Genomic DNA, 18,883 nt, shown 5'->3' with positions numbered 1-18,883 from the left:
ATGAAGAGGAAAATGCTCCACACACTCAGGGAGTTGCCCTAATGCTGTCCAAAGTAGCACGAAATGCACTTGTAGGATGGGATTGTCACGGATCCAGAATCATCAAAGCACCATTCAAAACAAAGAAGGAGGGGATCATAATGAATATTATCCAATGTTATGCACCCACCAATGATAGCAACGACGACATTAAAGATCAATTCTACGAGCGGCTGCAGTCAATCATAGAGAAGTGCCCAAGAAAGGACCTCATCATTCTGATGGGAGATCTAAATGCCAAAGTTGGAATAGACAACACCGGATATGAAGATATCATGGGACGACATGGACTGGGTGAGAGAAACGAAAATGGAGAAAGATTTGCAAATCTATGTGCATTCAACAAATTGGTCATAGGAGGCACAATATTTCCACACAAACGTATACACAAAGCTACATGGATCTCACCGGACCACATTACAGAGAACCAGATAGATCATATCTGCATCAATAAAAAATTCCGAAGGACAATGGAAGATGTGAGAACCAGGAGAGGAGCTGATATAGCTTCAGATCACCACCTAGTTGTGGCCAATTTAAAACTGAAGCTAAAGAAAAACTGGACAACTGGACAAACAGCACTACAAAGGTTCGACACAGCCTTTCTTCGAGATACTAACAAACTCAATGAATTCAAGATAGCTCTCAACAGCAGGTTCCAAGCCTTACAGGATCTACTGAAGGAAGAAGAAACTACTATGGAGGACAACTGGAAGAGTATCAAAAAGCATTAACTTCAACGTGTCAAGAGGTTCTGGGTCTAAAGAAGCACCATCATAAGGAATGGATCTCCATAGAGACACTGGACAAGATCAAAGAAACGAAGAACAAGAAGACAGCTATTAACAACAGTCGAACACGAGCAGAGAAAATTCAAGCACAAGCTGAATACATAGAAGTAAACAAGCAAGTGAAGAAAAGCATTAGAGCCGACAAGAATAAATACGTGGAAGAACTAGCAACGACGGCGGAAAAAGTTGCAAGAGAAGGAAATATGAAACAGCTTTACGATACAACGAAGAAACTAGCAGGGAAATACAGTAAACCAGAGAGACCGGTCAAGGATAAAGATGGCAGACCAATCACTGAAATTCAAGAACAGTGGAACAGATGGGTAGAATACTTCGAGGAACTCCTGAATAGTCCGGTTCCAATGAATCCACCGGACATCGAAGCAGAGCACACACACCTTCCTATAGATGTCAATCCACCAACGACGGAAGAAATCAGAATGACCATCAGACAAATCAAGAGCGGGAAAGCAGCAGGACCCGACAATATACCAGCTGAAGCACTGAAGTCAGACATCGAAGTAAATACAAACATGCTTCACCTTCTATTCAAAAAGATTTGGGAGGAGGAACAAGTGCCGATGGACTGAAAAGAAGGACACCTCATCAAGATTCCAAAGAAAGGAGACCTGAGCAAATGTGAAAACTACAGAGGCATTACACTACTGTCAGTACCAGGAAAAGTCTTTAACAGTGTTGCTGAACCGGATGAATGACGCAGTAGACACCCAACATCGAGAGCAACAGGCTGGATTCCGTAAGGATCGGTCGTTCACAGACCGAATTGCGACACTGCGAATCATTGTCGAACAATCAGTTGAATGGAACTCGTCACTGTACATCAACTTCATTGATTATGAAAAGGCGTTTGACAGTGTAGATAGGAGAACGCTATGGAAACTTCTTCGACACTATGTAGTTCCTGAGAAGATTGTCAACATTATCGGGAACTCATATGACGGACTACAGTGCAAGGTCGTGCATGCAGGACAGCTGACAGATGCATTCCAAGTAAGGACCGGAGACAGACAAGGCGGTCTACTCTCTCCCTTCCTCTTTCTTCTGGTGGTCGACTGGATTATGAAGACCTCGACATCTGAGGGAAAACGCGGAATACAATGGACAGCTCAGAACCGATTAGATGATTTGGTCTTCGCAGATGACCTAGCCCTCCTATTGCATACACATGAACAAATGCAGATAAAGACAGCCAGTGTAACAGCAGTCTCTGCATCAGTAGGCCTCAGCATACACAAGGGGAAAGCCAAGGTCCTCAAATTCAACACGGAGAACAGCAATCCAATCACTCTTGATGGCGAAACTCTGGAAGATGTAGAATCCTTCACATACCCGGCTTCACACTTTCGAATAATCCCAGATCCTCAATGAGGTCGAAGAACCGATATTCAATTGAGTTTTCACCTCCATTATACATATGTTCCGCGGAATTGACTTTAAGAAGATTGAAGTCCCTTAGAATCAGAATATGAGTGAATCGGAAACGAGTAGAGCAGGAAAATCCTTCCAACATACGATTGTCGTACTCGATTTCAGCAGTATTCTTCCTGTAAATGACCCCAGCTAGACACCTCGAAGTGGTAGACAATCTTACTGAGCAACATACGAATTCGTCAAGATTGATCAACTCTTGGTTGTGCACTTGATGTACCTATAGACAGGATTGTAAGTATAAGGCTACTCTACCCCCAATTCCTGTTTTTCTGTCATTGCAAAACAAAGACATCTCAGGTATCGCTAGCTCCTGGTCCGTAAACTGAGATATCCAAGTTTCAGATATTCCTATCAGATAGGCCTTATTAGCATTGCTAAGTTCACATAGCTCATTCATTTTATTTGGCAGACTCGTGGCGTTCGTGTAGAAGCAGTTTATGCTTTCAACTAGACACGCATGAGCTTCTCCTTCCTGTTTGTCTGTATGAGCCTTATGTGAATGGACAGATAACCTACTTACACCAGCTTTTCCGACTTGATAGTCCCTGTCCTTCACATGTTTTTTTATGATCAAGACATTCCACAAGTGGAATGGTCAGCTCCAACTTGCCTTTGTGTTTGATCCTGGTGTTATGTGGTCTATCCGGGTGCATATGGATTCCAGTTGGCAACCGACGTCTGTTGGCACGAAATGCTGGGAAAGATACCTTAATTAGTCGGGGTCTAGCATCTCCGTCTCTCTTAGCTAGTGTCGTCATTTGTTGAGTCAGTATATGTTTGAGCTTCAAGAATTGCTTGATGAATTTCCATTCCCTAATATCAGAGTTTGTGTGACCAGGGTCCGTGTTTTCCGGTACACCTTGCACAATGATATTTCTTCCGCGTAAAAACGTCTCGCGAGATTCCTTAGGGATACTCCTGATGAGATCGCACTCAGAATACGGTATATCAGGCAGTATTCTTACGTTCCCATCAGATTTCAGTGAGTGACTTGCTAGTAGGATATCCTCTACGTCGGTAGCATTCTTGTGTGTTACACGAAGTAGCCTCGGATGATTTTGATGCTTAGATTCCTTTCCCCAAGTGAGCTGTGTGACTGTCAAAGGCTCCATTCTGGGAATTCCAAGCATCTTGTCTAACTCTCCCCAGAGCATCCTGTCATTTTTCTCCTGCAGACTGAGAGGAATGTCAGGGTTGTCTTTGAGGTTCATTATTGTGGGAGAGTCATCGCGATCCATTATTGTTTTTGATTCGATGTAAGTTATTGTGTTAATCCACTCGAGCCTTTTTAACAGTAGGTATTCATGAGAGGCGATTCATAACTCACTAAATCTACATTCTATGACATATCAGTTTTCACTAGATGGTATTACGGTCATCATCGAAAATCGCCACAATCATCGAGGGACTGATCAACGTTACTACTAGATATGCAGAATAGCGAAGCAACTTTAAGATTGTCAAGGACGTAAACTTATTTGCAGTAGCGTTCGAGCTGATGCAGTTGGATGGTAAAAAAATCAGCTACAACGTAGGACCAGTCACATATATGCATCGGTCCAGGTTGCCATACCTCATTAGCACAGCAAGATGAACACCAGATTCATAGGAGTGGTTAGGTCAAAGTTGGTAATATATAGGAGAAAGATTGCATGTAAGGATACTGTACAGGAAGCAAGAATTAGCTAGTAGAAAGAAATATATGAAGTGATTTTAATCTCTTAGTTTAAGGGAAGACAGAGAGTGTATGCACCGACGCCATTGTGATCGATTCTGAGTCATGTCACCTAGAGTCTCCAACCATCGGTGGCGAAAGTCACGCGGACCCCAACCAAGTAGTCTGCATCTACCAACATGGCTCACACTAGAGGCTAGTGTCTTCAAGCACTAATGCCACGTTTTGGTTTGGCCGCCCCTAATTCTCTTCCAACCATCTCTAACACCCGTTAGCATTGCACGACGTGGTAATCGGTGTTCAGGCATACGCAACACGTGGCCCAACCATCTCAGTCGATGAAGATTAACAGCCTCATCAACTGATTTACCATCATTACCTAATACCCTGCGTCTAACCTCACTATTACTTACCCGGTGATCCCAGCAGACGCCAGCAATATTTCTAAGGTATCTGTGGTCAAATACTAGTAGCTTACGAGTGTCTTCTACTCTTAATGGCCATGTTTCGCTGCCGTAAATTAAAACAGAACGGACTGCCGCGCAGTATACTCGTCCTTTAATTGATAGACGGATATCTCGCCTTCGCCAAAGGTGACGTAAGCTGGCAAAAGCCAAACAAGCTTTTCGAATCCGTGCTGAGATTTCGTCCGATACCAGCCCATTAGGGCTGATCAGACTCCCAAGATAAGTGAAATTGTCGACGCGTTCAACCACTTCACTCCCTATCCTTAGTTCAGGTGTTGACGCAGACCAGTCCTGAAGCAACAACTTGCATTTAGAGAGAGAGAAGGGCATTCCAAAAATTCGGGCATTGTTGCTCAGTGCTACCAGGAGACTCTGCGTTTTGTCAGTGTCTTCACCAAACAGGACTATGTCATCTGCGTATTCTAAGTCGATAAGTGGACCTCCTGGAAGGAGATCAATACCCGAGAATTCAGTCGACGAGAATGTTATTTCCATCAGTAGGTCTATGATGAAGTTAAACAAAAATAGAGATAGTGGACAGCCTCGACGGACACCATTTGAGGTTGCATAATCAGATGACAGTTCGCCATGAGCTCTGACTCGACTAGTAGTGTTCGAGTAAACAGCCTTCACAGGGTTTATGTACTTCTGTGGTACGCCTTTCAATGACAGACACTGCCACAGAACCTCTTAGTCTACAGAGTCATATGCTGCTTAAAAGTCAAGAAAGACCACCATTGTCGGACGCCGATAAGCATGCCTGTGTTCTAGAACCTGATGAATGGTGAATATGTGGTCGATGCATCTACGACCAGGTCTGAAGCCAGCCTGATTTTCCCGTGTTTGCAGTACACGAGTCTTAGTTAGGCGTCCGATAATTATTGAGGTTAGTATTTTAGATGATATACTGGTTAAACTAATCCCTCTATGGTTGTCACAGGATGATATTGACCCTCTCTTATATATTGGGACGATAAGTAATTGTGACCAATCAGATAGGATTACATCCAACTCCCAGATTTTAGCTAAAACATTAACCAACCTAATTGTTGAAACTGGACCACTATCCTTAAAGACCCCTGGAGCCAATCCATCTGGACCAGTTTCTCCTCCTCGTTTCAGATTAACTATTGCCCACCACTGCTCACGGTCGTTCCTTAGACTTTTTCTTAACCTAGATCTGATTTGTTGTCGCTCTTCATCATGTTCGGAACCTGATGAGACGAGTTTACGAGAATCCATCAGTGTGATAGACTTTGAAGAAATCCACTGGTTCTTTGTAACCCTGTGGTTTAAATCACTGATAGATGTCACTGCTGTTTCCACAACTGTTTGTATGGCTTTCCAAGCAACAACTGGGTCAACCTCGTTTTCAGAACTACCTAAGTATGACCTCAGTTGTTCCTGGAACCTACTTTTGGTTTCTTCGCTACTCAGTTCGGTTCGAATGGGTCTTTTTACTGTGGCTTTTTTGCGTCCAGTGAGGCGCAAGCAGATGCGTGCCCGTATTAGGGCATGGTCGGAGTCCAAGCAGGTACTCCAGAATGAGCGACAATCTTCTATCGACCCTCTCCAACGATGACTGATGGCAGGATGGTCTATTTGAGTCTATCGTTGGTTTGGTGCAGCGGGTGGCCATGTTAGACGATGTCTTTCCTTGTGCTTAAAATTTGTGTTTGCTAAAAGTAAAGTATCGTCTGAGCAGAGTTACAGCATCCGATCACCATTATCTGTTCGCTGAGCCGGAATACTAAAATACCCACCTAAATGTCTTTCTGCTTGGTTTAAGCTACCTAACTGGGCATTAAAGTCACCTGCTACAAGTACTATGTCTGAACGTTTAGCTTTCTGTAAAAGTCATCTTTTACTTCATCTGAGCTGCAATCGGTGGGAGCTTGGGCATAAACGACAAAAAGGCAACGACGTGTGTCTCTATCCTTCCGAGTTTTTACGGAGCCGTTTAGCCGAAAAGCACATAGACGACTGTTGACAGGGATCCACTCTAACAGTACTTGCTCCGCCTTCATGCTTAGTGCTATCCCTACTCCTGCCAGTCCACGAGGGCTGGCCATCGAGTCACCAGATACACAGAGGGTGTATCTCGTTGGCTCTCCTTTTTGCCGAGATGAGGTCAAGTGAATGACCACATTGGGATCCTGTATGCGTGTTTCCGAGAAACAGCATACATCAATGGTACGAGGTTCTAGGGTTTTAGCCAAGGAAGCCTGCTGACCGATTTGACATAGGGTGCGTACATTGAAGACTTTAATGTGTAGTGTGGAGCGAGGTTTCAGTAGACCACGGACAGTGTTTTGAGCACTAGAATCGTTGGCTATGGTGACACTTGAGGGGGAAGCCGAAAAAAGAAGTTTAGAGTTTGAAGTTGATGTAGGAGGAATAATAGGAATTGAAGAGGGACTTTGATCATGAATACAGTGGTTTTGAGTGCTGTTAGAGTTATAAGGGCGGTTATCACTTCCCGGTTGCCCACACCGTGGATGGGTTCTTCTGGAGGTACCTGAAAAGGAAATCGGATTAGAAGTGGTCTTAGTGACCTGGGAGCGTGACCGCAGTGCCCAAGGGACAACTGCTTGAGGTCGGTCACACACGACCCTTTTATGGGCAATTTTTGTGTTAGCTCCGTACTTGTTGAGGCCTTACCGCCGGAGACGGATATCCGTGGGATAAGGCGAGGTATGCATTTTTAGGGTCGACCTTTTCTAACCCCACCCCTCCTTGTGGGAAGGCAGTATCGCTGTCATGCTGGTTGTCTGAAGGAAACACCTTACTGCTGTCACACCTCTGTACAGTCAGCAGTACGACTTCGCCTTCGGACCTTGGGTTTGTTGCTTTTAGTCTTACCGCTCTTCAACCGACCTTTCTGACTTGGTAGGACCTTGAGGAACAGTTGTTCCAGTCAGTATAGCTCAGTTGCTTCATCACGATAGGCAAGCCCGACCACCACGTCAAGGTAGCAACAACGGTCGGGGATGGTATTAAAAAAACGTTAATATGGCAAGAAACAATTTGCCTGGTAGTGTGATGTCTTCTGGTCAGGTCAGCCTCACTGCTGTAGAATAAATAAGTTCACTTATATCTAACACTAACCCCTAAATAACGATCTGTTTTACTAAGGTTATTTTGTTTGAGTGATCAGACTGACTACATTGGATGAAACCAAAGAAGCTGCGCCAAACTGTAAAACATAGAATCAGGCTAAAATACAGCAATCAGTTTGTAAAAATTCGTACCAAATATGTTAGTCACTGAATTTTTTCACAAGTGTACTGTTTAACTGAGAACTAGCTGTCATGAATGCTAGAAGTGTTATTCCTCACAAGAATGAAATATAATCATGTACATTATACCTCGCATGTTAAGGACTTATAAGCCGAGTGCTGGGTTTCAATTTGTAGACTATGTCCACTTATCATGGATAACACTCATCGGACTGCAACCAGAAAATTGTGTAATCGAATATCATGTTAATAAACGTCTTAGCAAACATGCTATTTACCTTGATCTAGCAGGCTATTGTGCATAAAACAAAACTTTCTACAAAAGATTAAACTTAAACGCCACCTTTGACAAATACAACTGTAGGACTTCTGCACTTCCTTGCCAATTATTGCCTTTATATCTGCATCAGATCATCCCTCTTCGTCGATGATGCTGCTCAGGTACGTAGAAGTTTCCACCTCTTCCAGAGCTTCTCCATCAAATGCGACTGGGTTGGTGTTCTCTGTGTTGTATTTAAGGATCTTGCTTTTTCCCCTGTATATGTTGAGGCCTATTGATGCAGAGGCTGCTGCTCCACTAGTTGTTTGTACCTTCATTTGTCAATGTGTATGAGATAGAAGGGTCAGGTCATCTGCGATGTCTGGGTCGTCCATCTGCATCCAAGCTATCCATTATATTTCGTGCTTCCTCTGAGATGTGAAGGCCTTCATAATCCAGTCAACCATCAGAAGAAAGAGAGAAAGGGTGGGAGCAAGAAATCTTGTCCGACTCCGGTCCTCACTTGGAATGCATCTGTCATCGGTTCCCCATACACCACTTTGCAGTGTAGTCCGTTGTATAAATCTTGTATAATGTCGACGATTTTCCCAGTTAAAGCATAGTGTTGAAGACGATTCCACAAGGTTCTCTTATCCACATTGTTTAACACTTATAGTCAAGGAAGTTGATGTGTGGTGACGAATTCAATTGAAGTGATTGCTCAACAATGATATGTAGTGTCGTGATTTGGTCTATGCACAACCAATCCTTACGAAATCGGGTCTGTTGATTTCGAAGTTGGGTATCTACTGATTCTTCCATCCGGTTCAACAACAATCTATTGAGAACTTCTGTTACTGATAGTAGTATGATACTATTGTATTTGTCACACTTGTCGAGATCTCTTTTCCTTGTCCTTCTTTTCAGTCTGTCGGTAGCACTTGTTCTTTCTTTCTTGCTGTTCAGCACCTCCAGACACGTTGAAGTTAGAGCTTCTTTGATCCCTTTACAGTTGTTTTCCATAATGCTTTTCTATTCTTTGAGTAAATCTTAAAGTGCTTGGAACCTGTTGTTGATAGCTATCTTGAATTATTTGAGTTTGTCAGTATGTCGATGGAAGGCTATATTGAACCTTTGTAATGCTTCTTGTCCAGTTATCCAATGCTCCTTTAGCTTCAGTTTCATCTTGATCACAGACAGGTGATGGTCTGTTTTTATATTATCTCCTCTCCTGGTTCTCACGCCTTCCATTGACCTTCAGAATTTTTTAGTGATGCACATGCGATTGATCTAACTCTCTGTATTGTTTTGCGGTGGGATCCATGTAGGTTTGTGAATGCGTTTGTGGCGGAACATAGTGCAGAGCATAGAAATTATGTGCAGTACAGCATATTGTAGAATTAATGCTAGTAATAATGATATGTGAGAAAAATTTCCTTTCGAATGCTGTTTTTATTCAATCTTGTTCTTTGCGTTCACTATATCGTGACTCTGGTATTCATTTTTAAAGGAAACTGTCAAACTTAATTATAGTTTGAAATTGTAGGACAAAAGCCCGTCAGGATAACGTGTATCGGAATTTGTTTAAATGAGTCGACAGATACATTTCGCGGACGACCAATTAGACCCTTGTGCAAATAAGTTGTGAATATCACATCAGCAGACAGACCATTATTCGGCGCTACTTTTTAATCCTCCCCCTTAGTTAATAAGTTAATTAAGTGTGAACATTCATTCCGAAACTAGTGTAGCTCAATAGTTGACCGGTTACGTGGATCTACATGTCTTAAAATTGGGGTGAAACTACTTCTTTAAATAACTTGACTACTACTCTAGCTAGACTGATAGGTCGGTAATGAGACAGGATCTGTCTCCTTACACACTTAAATACAAGGCAAACTATAGCACTCTTCCCATCCGAAGGAAGACGAGTCTGGTGAAGGTACATGTTAAATCATCGTGAGCTCTTCTGAAGTAATGTTCGCGAGGTACGACTGGATTCATGGGTGTACTTATCAGGACCAGGTGTCTTACTAGGTCTGAGGTTAGTGAGTAGGTGAGTAACAGCTCCTTTAGTCACGCCTACTGGTCCTATAGCTGATATCTCAGTAGTGTGGTTATGGGAAATGTTGTTATAGCACCCCCAGAGGTGACGTTGCTGAAGTAGTTCGACAAAGTCCCAGCTTTTACCAAATATGAATAAACCAGTATATCCGCATCCTCGTGCAACAGTAGTGGAGAAATTCTGTCTTCAATTCTCTATTTGTTTAATATGCGAAAACAATCGTTTAGCAAGTTTGGCTATCGTGTACCAACTACACTTTTTAGGTGATGTGACTTCCAGCCATGGTTTTTTTCACATATATTCCGGATCTCTCCTAAATATATCGTTTTCTATCTAGCTTGGGTCCAATGTGTTTCACTTATTCGACAAACCTGTGAATTATATCTCTTCGCTTCCGCCGCTATTTGTCTGGTCCTCCTGATCGCCTGTATTGCCTGGAAATTCCGTGTACGTATATTAGTTGTTGCTGTGGTTGTTTGAAGGAGCATCGGCCTAGTGACTTCGAAGAATCTCGGCTTTCACCATGTGTCATTGTTCTTTTGTAATAAAATTCCGTCCCCTCGGAGGGCATGGTTTAGATGGTTTAATTTGTTTATTCTGGTTAGTGTTTTTTTTTAGCAAGGTTGCTTTTTGGGGGATGGGATTACTGACTTCATATCCAACCCTCCTTTGCCTGGTCTTTTGATCAACGCCAACCCTACATGAGCCACAGGTGGAGTTTAAGAGGCTGACTGATCTCTTACTATAGGATTTAATTTCTCCTACAGATATTCTACCGGAACTGTAAACATGATACTGACGACCCAGCGTGTGTGGAAGCTATAGTCAGAACAAGGACAACTTGATCTGTTTTGACCAGTATTGCGTGTCTTATCGAAGTGAATAAAAATTATGAGTCACTCTAATATAATAGGATAATAACGCCCTTCAATTGGCAGGTCACATGCAACAGGGATAGTCTATAGACACATCAGACCAGAGTGGCTTGGTGGGCGTTTAAGTGTTGATTTGATTGGTTAATTGTGAACATAACTAACACTTATGACGATCACCTTAGCGGAATATCGAAGATATTCTCAATTCGCCCTCTTGCATATGTCTATCTCCCTACTTGATCCTTCAATTCACTTAGTAATCGTAACCTTATCCGTAAATGTTTTTTAGCGCGATCGAGAGCTTTTCGTAAATCTGATCTTAAATGTTGTACTTCACTAGTTAGCTATCAGGATCAGAATTCAATAAACAAACTCCAATAGTCTTATACTCAGTGATAATTGTTATTATTTGTTTTTTATTTTTCTGTTATTTTTTGTTATATAGGAAGATTATTCGACTGTCCTTCTTGTGATCGTTCCTTCACCTCAAGATCCGGTTTGTGGTATCATATTCATCTTGTCCATGATGGTGAGTATAGTTTCATATATTTGGTGTCAATGTGGTAACTGTACTTTATACCCTCAATTCCTTATTGCCCGCTTAAAATTGTTTTTGTCCATAACAGATAACCCAAATAATTCCAAAAACAACAGTTAGGCTTTCAAACAGCAAAAAAGTCAATAATATGTAGTAACGGGTTCATTGATATTAAGCACATACAAACCTTTTTGTTAAACCTTCCTAACAGATATGAAATCAAAAACGAAGAATATTTGAGCGAACAATTGTTTTCAATAACTTCATCATCAGGCTCTACAGTTATAAGTCCATAATTATAATATTTTACAAAGGCCAAAAATAAGGCATGTTTTAATGAGTTTGACAATGTTATGTGTTAAAAATGGTGAACGTTTGCATCTGTTACGATATATATATATACTTCAAAAAGAAAAAATTGTAATATTTGCAAATTAGAAAGGTCATTCAATAAAGGTCAGTAAATTGTTCAGTCACAATAGGATAATAGTACTATTGCAAAATTGAAAATAATTTTGTCAACTGAGATAATAATAATATTGTTGTGTGAATATAATATGTAATAAGGGGGGGGGGTGTTATCAAGGTAATTACGATCAACAAATTGGGAATGATGGATATGAAGATTAACATATAGATAATGACAAATAATGATAATAAGGAAAATAAATAAAATAAAGGAAGGGGTAAGAGGTTTATAATATTCAGTCTAGGTATTAGGTGACTAAGTCGTAGGCCAGGGTAAACATAGAGGCTGGATATATTTTTTCTGGATGCATAAATTAGGTCTTCTGGAGTTGATCCAGATGGCTTCGGCTGTGTAAAGCAGTCGTAATCTAGCTCCTTGAGGTAGATATTTTGGAACTTGATATAAAACAGAGAAAGCTTCCTCTATTTTGATATGATGTTCACTATCTACCAAGTGAGAAAGAATGGTGCTGTTAATCGATTTGGTGACTCCTTTTCCCAACCATGCTGGTACATGTTCACGAACACGCAAGGATAAAGCCCTCTGAGTACGGCCTATGTAACTAGCTCCACAGGAGCAGTTGAATTGGTATACACACATGGAGGAGCCCATCTTCGGTAACTTATCCTTGATTAGTTGTGTGAGTACTGGTTTAGTCGAGAAAGTTATGTGTAACTTGGCGGCATGAAACATCCTCTCGACAGATCTTTTGAGTCGACGTGTTAGAATATCACCCGCTATGTCGCCTTTAAAGTCAAGTTTCAGATATAAGGTCTTTTTACTGACCGTGTCGCAATGTCTTCTCTTTTTAATACTTTGTACGAGGTATTTTTTGACGAAATTATCAGGATAGCCATTATTACGTAATGTGTTCTTTAGTATAACTATTTCTTCCTCCACACTGTCTTCAGAACATAATAACTTGATTCTGTGGTTGAGACACTTAACCAAATTTATTTTATATTGCAGAGGTGTGAAGCTTTAGAAATAGGTATACTGACCCGTCCATGTACACTTTCTAAACATATTTCGCTTTATGGAACCATCTATCCTTCTAGAGAGTCGGACATCTAGAAAAGCTATGCTATTGTCCTTCTCCTCCTCGCTGGTGAATTTAATGGCTGGGTGGACATTATTGAAAGCGTCTAACATCTCCTGTTTGTCGATATTTTCGTCACATATGATTAATGTGTCATCTATGTATCGATAGTAATAATCAAGCTTATTTAGGATGTCTTTAAGCGTTCCATTTTCTAGTTTGGTCAGAAAAATATTAGCAAGGATCGGGCCTAGAGGTGATCCCATTGCTACCCCATCTTCTTGTCGGAAAAATTCATTGTTAAACTTAAAGTAGATATTCATAGTGCATTTCAAGAGAAGTTCTTTCATTTTATTTATTGGGATAGGAATCTCTATTTTCTTTTCTATCAGTTGTTCACATATGTAATCTATAGTTTCAGTCAGAGGGATGTTAGTGAACAAAGATGTTATGTCCAGTGATAGCATGGTTTTTCCCTTTATATTCATATTTTTAATTGTACCAACAAATTCAAAGACGTCTTTAACATTATGCTTAGCAAGTTCTTGGCGCAATGGTTCTAATAACTTAACTAACCATTTTGATGTTGAATGGTATGGTGAATTTGCTATATCCAGTATCGGGCGTAGAGGAATATCAGGTTTATGGATCTTAGGTAGACCATATAGTCGAGGGGTATGTGTTCCAGAAGGCTTAAGCATATTATAGGTATGCTCAGAGATGTGTTGGTGTTGTTTTAGAAATTTTAATGCTGCAATTAGTTGACGTTCGGTCTTTTCATTGAGGTCTTTACATTACCCAAGCTTTTGGAGTTTAGTTTGATCACTCACTAGTGAATTCATCTTATCTATGTAGTCTGTCCTGTTTAGAATTACCGTGCCTGATCCTTTATCAGGTTTAGTGATAAGAATGTGTTCATTCAACTTGAGTTTCCGGATGGCCTCACGGTGTTTATCTGTCAATATACTATTTGTGTAGTGCTTATTGCTTTTAAATTGGTTACAGCAATCAACCAGCGTGGTTTTGAATCGTTCATGTTCGACCTTTGTCGTGGGTTTTAAGTCTTGTGTCTGGGTAAATAGATTCTCGAACTGAACATCCGTCTTCAAATGATCCACATGTCTACGACTATCACAAAACTTAGGACCTAGTGATAACACTTCTAGTTGAGTCCTATCAAGATTAACAGAGGAAAAGTTGAAAACATACCGCTTACAGTCGTCTGGAAAATCCGGTTTAAAGATCTGTTTGTCTAGTCCTTTGATTAGGTCGATTCTTTTTTTGTTCTCCCTCGTTCTTTGCACTTCAAGGACATAAGTCATAAACGAATACTTTAAGTTTAGGGGAAGGTCTTCAACAGAATATAATCTCTGTGTAATATTCCTTTCTAATTCAACTATATACGTTTGAAGAGATTCGATTTGGCTAAGTGCATATCTCTTGAGCGACTTAATGTTAGGTTTAATTTTACATCGACGTAAGGATTTGCAATAGTCTTTCGGATATCGGTGTGTAACAGTGCAATTACGGATAAAATCCAAATTAGTTTTCGCTTCCGTGGGTTTCGCACTATACTTCAGGAACTCATTGAGTACCTTCAGTGCAACTGGGTGCTCACTAGATTTCAGCAGTTTAAAAATCCCCATAGAATATTCAAAAACGAAGAATATTTGAGCGAACAATTGTTTTCAATAACTTCGTCATCAGGCTCTACAGTTATAAGTCCATAATTATAATATTTTACAAAGGCCAAAAATAAGGCATGTTTTAATGAGTTTGACAATGTTATGTGTTATGAAATCCATACTCAGGTTTTCTTAAAAGTATGGTTATTTTATAGCAATTAGTTCAAAATAAATAGTTTTTAAGAGTAACGTATATAGTGAATAGGAATACAGGGCTGAGTAAGTGATTTATGACAAGTAGAAAATAAAGTTGACCCACTGAATTGAGCGTACAAACAGATAAAACAAATAACCCTGTATTATAAAATTAATGTCGTCTAGGTGACCTTAGGAATGCTTGGTTACGAACCAGACTACTTCTTATTAATAAGCAGTATAAATTTGAACACTAAATAAATAAACATGGGGGGTTGAAAATAGAATTCAGACTTAATAACATAAGTGATCAATATCATACCATTTCGGATAACTACTACTTGAAACTTTAAAAAGCCCTAATTCATTTCCCTATCAGTACTCGTTTTTGGCTTCTAGTTTGTGTTGACACAGGTTTCTATTCATTGCTCATAGTAATTAGTGTTTCTGAAAGTACCTCCAATAGTTTGAGTAACAGAAGCTAATAACTAAATTGTTATTCATGATACTTCAATAGTTAGAAACATTTACAGTGTTGTTTGTTCCTCGTCAATATTAAAGTATTGAGGTTGACTGTAATCCCCATATTATTACTATTGTTGACTACTTTCGTAGACATTCTTTGATCATTGAGCTTCCTCAGGTGTTAGTACTGAAGTCTGTAGCTTGTAGTCATGTGTAGTTTAATTTTTTTTAAATATTTGTTGTATGTATTCCTACTTTTCGTTAAATATGATCAGATATTTAGAAGAATATCATAACTTTATTTGTAATGAGATGCCAATTAAAATCATTTCCTGTTTTATTTTACAGTTCAGTCATTTCAGTGCGATGTATGCTCCAGGACATTTGCATTGCGAGTTTATCTTCACGCTCATGTACAACAGGTTCATGGGAGTAAGTTATTATTTTAACATTATATTTTTGTTTTAATATTTTCAGATATCTGTTCCGTTGATCGTACTTTTATCAATAGCTTTTCCGACTACAGATTGCTATATTAATTTTTTTCTTTCTGTCAGTTGTTAAATTTGATTGGTTTTATAATATGTGTCAGCTGTTTATGAGACCCGCCATGTATGCTTGCTTGATTTGTTAAATTCTGGGATTCTTAACTTAATCTTACCACCTACAGTTAAAATTTTCTGTGAAGGAGCGCTTTAACACATTTAATTCTTTCCTCTTTACTGCTGCTTTACATATATACAAAGGTAAATCTGGTTCACTTGTACCCATAATAATATACATGCAAACTAAACGAATGCTTTAACGTTTCTATTTTCGGTACTCTAATACTCCCAGTCGTCTTTACCATAAGCTATCAACTTCAATCCCCGTGTCAAAAATTTTCATCTGTTTAAAGACAGATTGTCTATACTTAATGCGTTGTGCACAGACCTCATTTCCTATTACCTAAGCAACATCATTTGAAGTATTTGTGTATTTCAATTTCCGTAAATCAAGTCTGTCATTATGAGTTACCATTTTTCATGAATTAGCCCAATCTTCGAGTGTAGTTTTCGTTTGTTCATCCGGCTTTCTATTTTAGAGAGAATGGTCAAATGCGAACAATGTGGCGATTTCTTCTTGTCTGGAAGCATTTTCAGAAGACATCAAGAAACTCGACACAAAGGTTAGTTTTCGAAATCTTTAGTATAAACGGCAGATGTATGTCAACACATACACACTTTGGAAATTGTTGGCTCTTACATTTTTTAATTCACATATCGAATAATACCAACTCGTTGACTGGAAACTTCAGATGCAGTAAATTCAGGGACGTTTTACTCGGTGACAATTCACATTTAGTGAACAAATTTTTGTAAGAGATTCATCTTTTTTATGTCCGTCTACATTCCAATGAAATAATATGCAAATGTTTGTAGGATATTATAAGCAGCTCACCAGGATGGCCTTTTGTTAGCCTAGATCGTTTTACCTATTTGTTCACTTATCGTACTGTTGCTCGCTACGAATCGAAGTTTATTTCATTAATAACGGCTCAGTGATCATGTATTAGCATTCCCAGTAACTGAATTTAGTCCGTATAAAGCCGTCAGTATGTAGTTAAAAATCACAAACTCGCATCATCAAAGCGTGTTTCAATTCGATCTCATTAATTTTATAAGACACGTTATTTTTAACTAGAACGTTTGTAAATAGTTCTAATGTATGTTCCTATTAACTACTGTATCAGTTTGCTGCATAATTACCGTTCGTCTAAGTGTTTTCTCTGGGACTTTATAAGATAGTGGAATAACACTTGTCAATGTTCCACATCCCATTTAGCTTATTTATGTTTTGTCGACCAGTGAACATAACGGCATTTGATTTCATGTGATATATTTCAGAGTTTACAGATCTGGACTTTTTAGGGTTTTATTTCATTTTAATCTTATGTAGATCTTATTCACTGTGTTTTTGTCCAGGTATGAAAATCTCACCACAACAGTATGATTCCCCGGTTCCACGAAAAACGAATAAATTGAGACCTCCTTTAGGTAAGCCTAATTATTAATTTGGATCTTTTTGTCGTGTATGTATTTAAGGTTAAATAATCTCACTTAAAAAAGACAATTATGTGTGTCTGAGTTTTTGCTGCATTTTCTGACTATACTGTAATGATAGGATGCACTTTACGTCCTTTCATAAACCTATTACTGATTACAATAGTCGATGAAAATCAAATTAATCTACGTCCCTAATTAGGCGAATTTTGGTAAATAAAGAAGGAACGAATTGAGCGAAGAAATTTCTTTCTATTTAGTTTTTCATCATGGCGAATTTTTCTTTAGCTAATCTCCAGAATTTGCTATTAGTCAATAATTGGCTTAGAGGTTATCAAAGTGTATTGTCATGGATTTCGACTGACCCTGTTTTTAAACTTACTTTTTATTATGAATTATTCATTTTCAGGTCGGCTGATATTCAAATGTGCTAGCTGTAACAAATCTTTTGCTTCTAGATCTGATGTAGCGATACATTACAAACATGTACACGCTGGTAAGTACACTGCGAATATCCATCCACATACAGTTGAGTTATAATTCATCACTTCTATAGGTACATTATTCATTTTTATTAATTGAATATCAGAAGGTTAGAAGTAAATGCATGTTTTCTTAACATCCAACGGATACCGTTTGTGATTTAATTATTGGACTATATATTTCGTCATATACCGAGATAAATCTATCTTCTTAATGTGCTGGTTTCTTTATTCTATATTCCGAAGAGTTAATAAATCAATACTATCTTTCACAAAAATCCTTAGTAACAGAACACCAAAGATTTTTACTTCCTTATTCAGTGTAACTATAAGACTGGGGTTTTTCATTTCCAAGACTGGCAAATCAATGACTGTTGGGGACGATATATCCCAAAAACTCATATTTGTAATTTTATCATATCGATTGACTTATCGATTAAATGATTAAATAGCAGTCAATTGATGAACTCATTGATTAATGCTTAAAATCTCCTATGACAATATCGATTATATATATTTGTATATATGCGTTTTAAATTGTGCTTGTGGGCTCGCTCGTTTTCTGGCTGTTTGCAGAATATATTTTCCATACCAAGCTTGGACTTCTCCTTCTAGGTAGCGGGGCTGGAACGCATCAATAGCTAGAATTCTGGTCTTTGGTCACTGAGTCTTGTTCTCGTTTGCAGATTAAGTGAACTCGTGAAGCTTCAAACCTAACAATGACTCAATTCATTGACTGTAGTTCTCTTTTCATTAATTACTTCAGTATTTAATAGAAAATCTCTATTAATTAAATTCATGTCTTTTATACCTCGCAAACTCTTCATTTTGAATTGTATAGTTAAATAATTATATCTTGGCCGATAAACACAATATTCACGATTGCGCTTTTTTTATGCACAACGTTGGGGAATTTGTATCTATCCTTCACAAAAAAAGCGATAATTGACTCCAATCCTGTTATCGTATTACGTTTTGAAGGACCAGCACCCAACTTTGAACGTATTGTTTGCTTTATTTATAGAGTCACTAGATTTTTTAAGATTTTGTAATCTAAGTTTTTATCACGATATTACTTTTAATGATTATTAGAGATCGAGTCAGTATTAGAAAGTTATTTCACTCTGGTTTTCCGCTTGACGTTTGACGAAATCTCTCATAAAACC

General features: G+C 39.0%; 1 protein-coding gene across 1 annotated transcript in view; it reads left to right on the top strand.

The window, feature by feature from the left end:
- The window catches only part of MS3_00006436 (uncharacterized protein), a 39,335-nt gene that overhangs the window by 19,178 nt on the left and 1,274 nt on the right, over window positions 1-18,883 (top strand). The window contains exons 7-11 of the mRNA XM_051214582.1: window positions 11,312-11,391; window positions 15,542-15,625; window positions 16,278-16,361; window positions 17,158-17,229; window positions 17,645-17,731. Coding sequence (XP_051067768.1) covers window positions 11,312-11,391; window positions 15,542-15,625; window positions 16,278-16,361; window positions 17,158-17,229; window positions 17,645-17,731 — 407 coding nt within the window. The remainder of the gene's footprint in view (window positions 1-11,311; window positions 11,392-15,541; window positions 15,626-16,277; window positions 16,362-17,157; window positions 17,230-17,644; window positions 17,732-18,883) is intronic.

This window comes from Schistosoma haematobium, chromosome 2 (genome assembly GCF_000699445.3).
Source record: "Schistosoma haematobium chromosome 2, whole genome shotgun sequence".
NCBI classification, from domain to species: Eukaryota; Metazoa; Platyhelminthes; class Trematoda; order Strigeidida; family Schistosomatidae; genus Schistosoma; species Schistosoma haematobium.
Note: the sequence above shows the minus strand (reverse complement) of the source record. Positions and strands in the feature narration are given on the sequence as shown.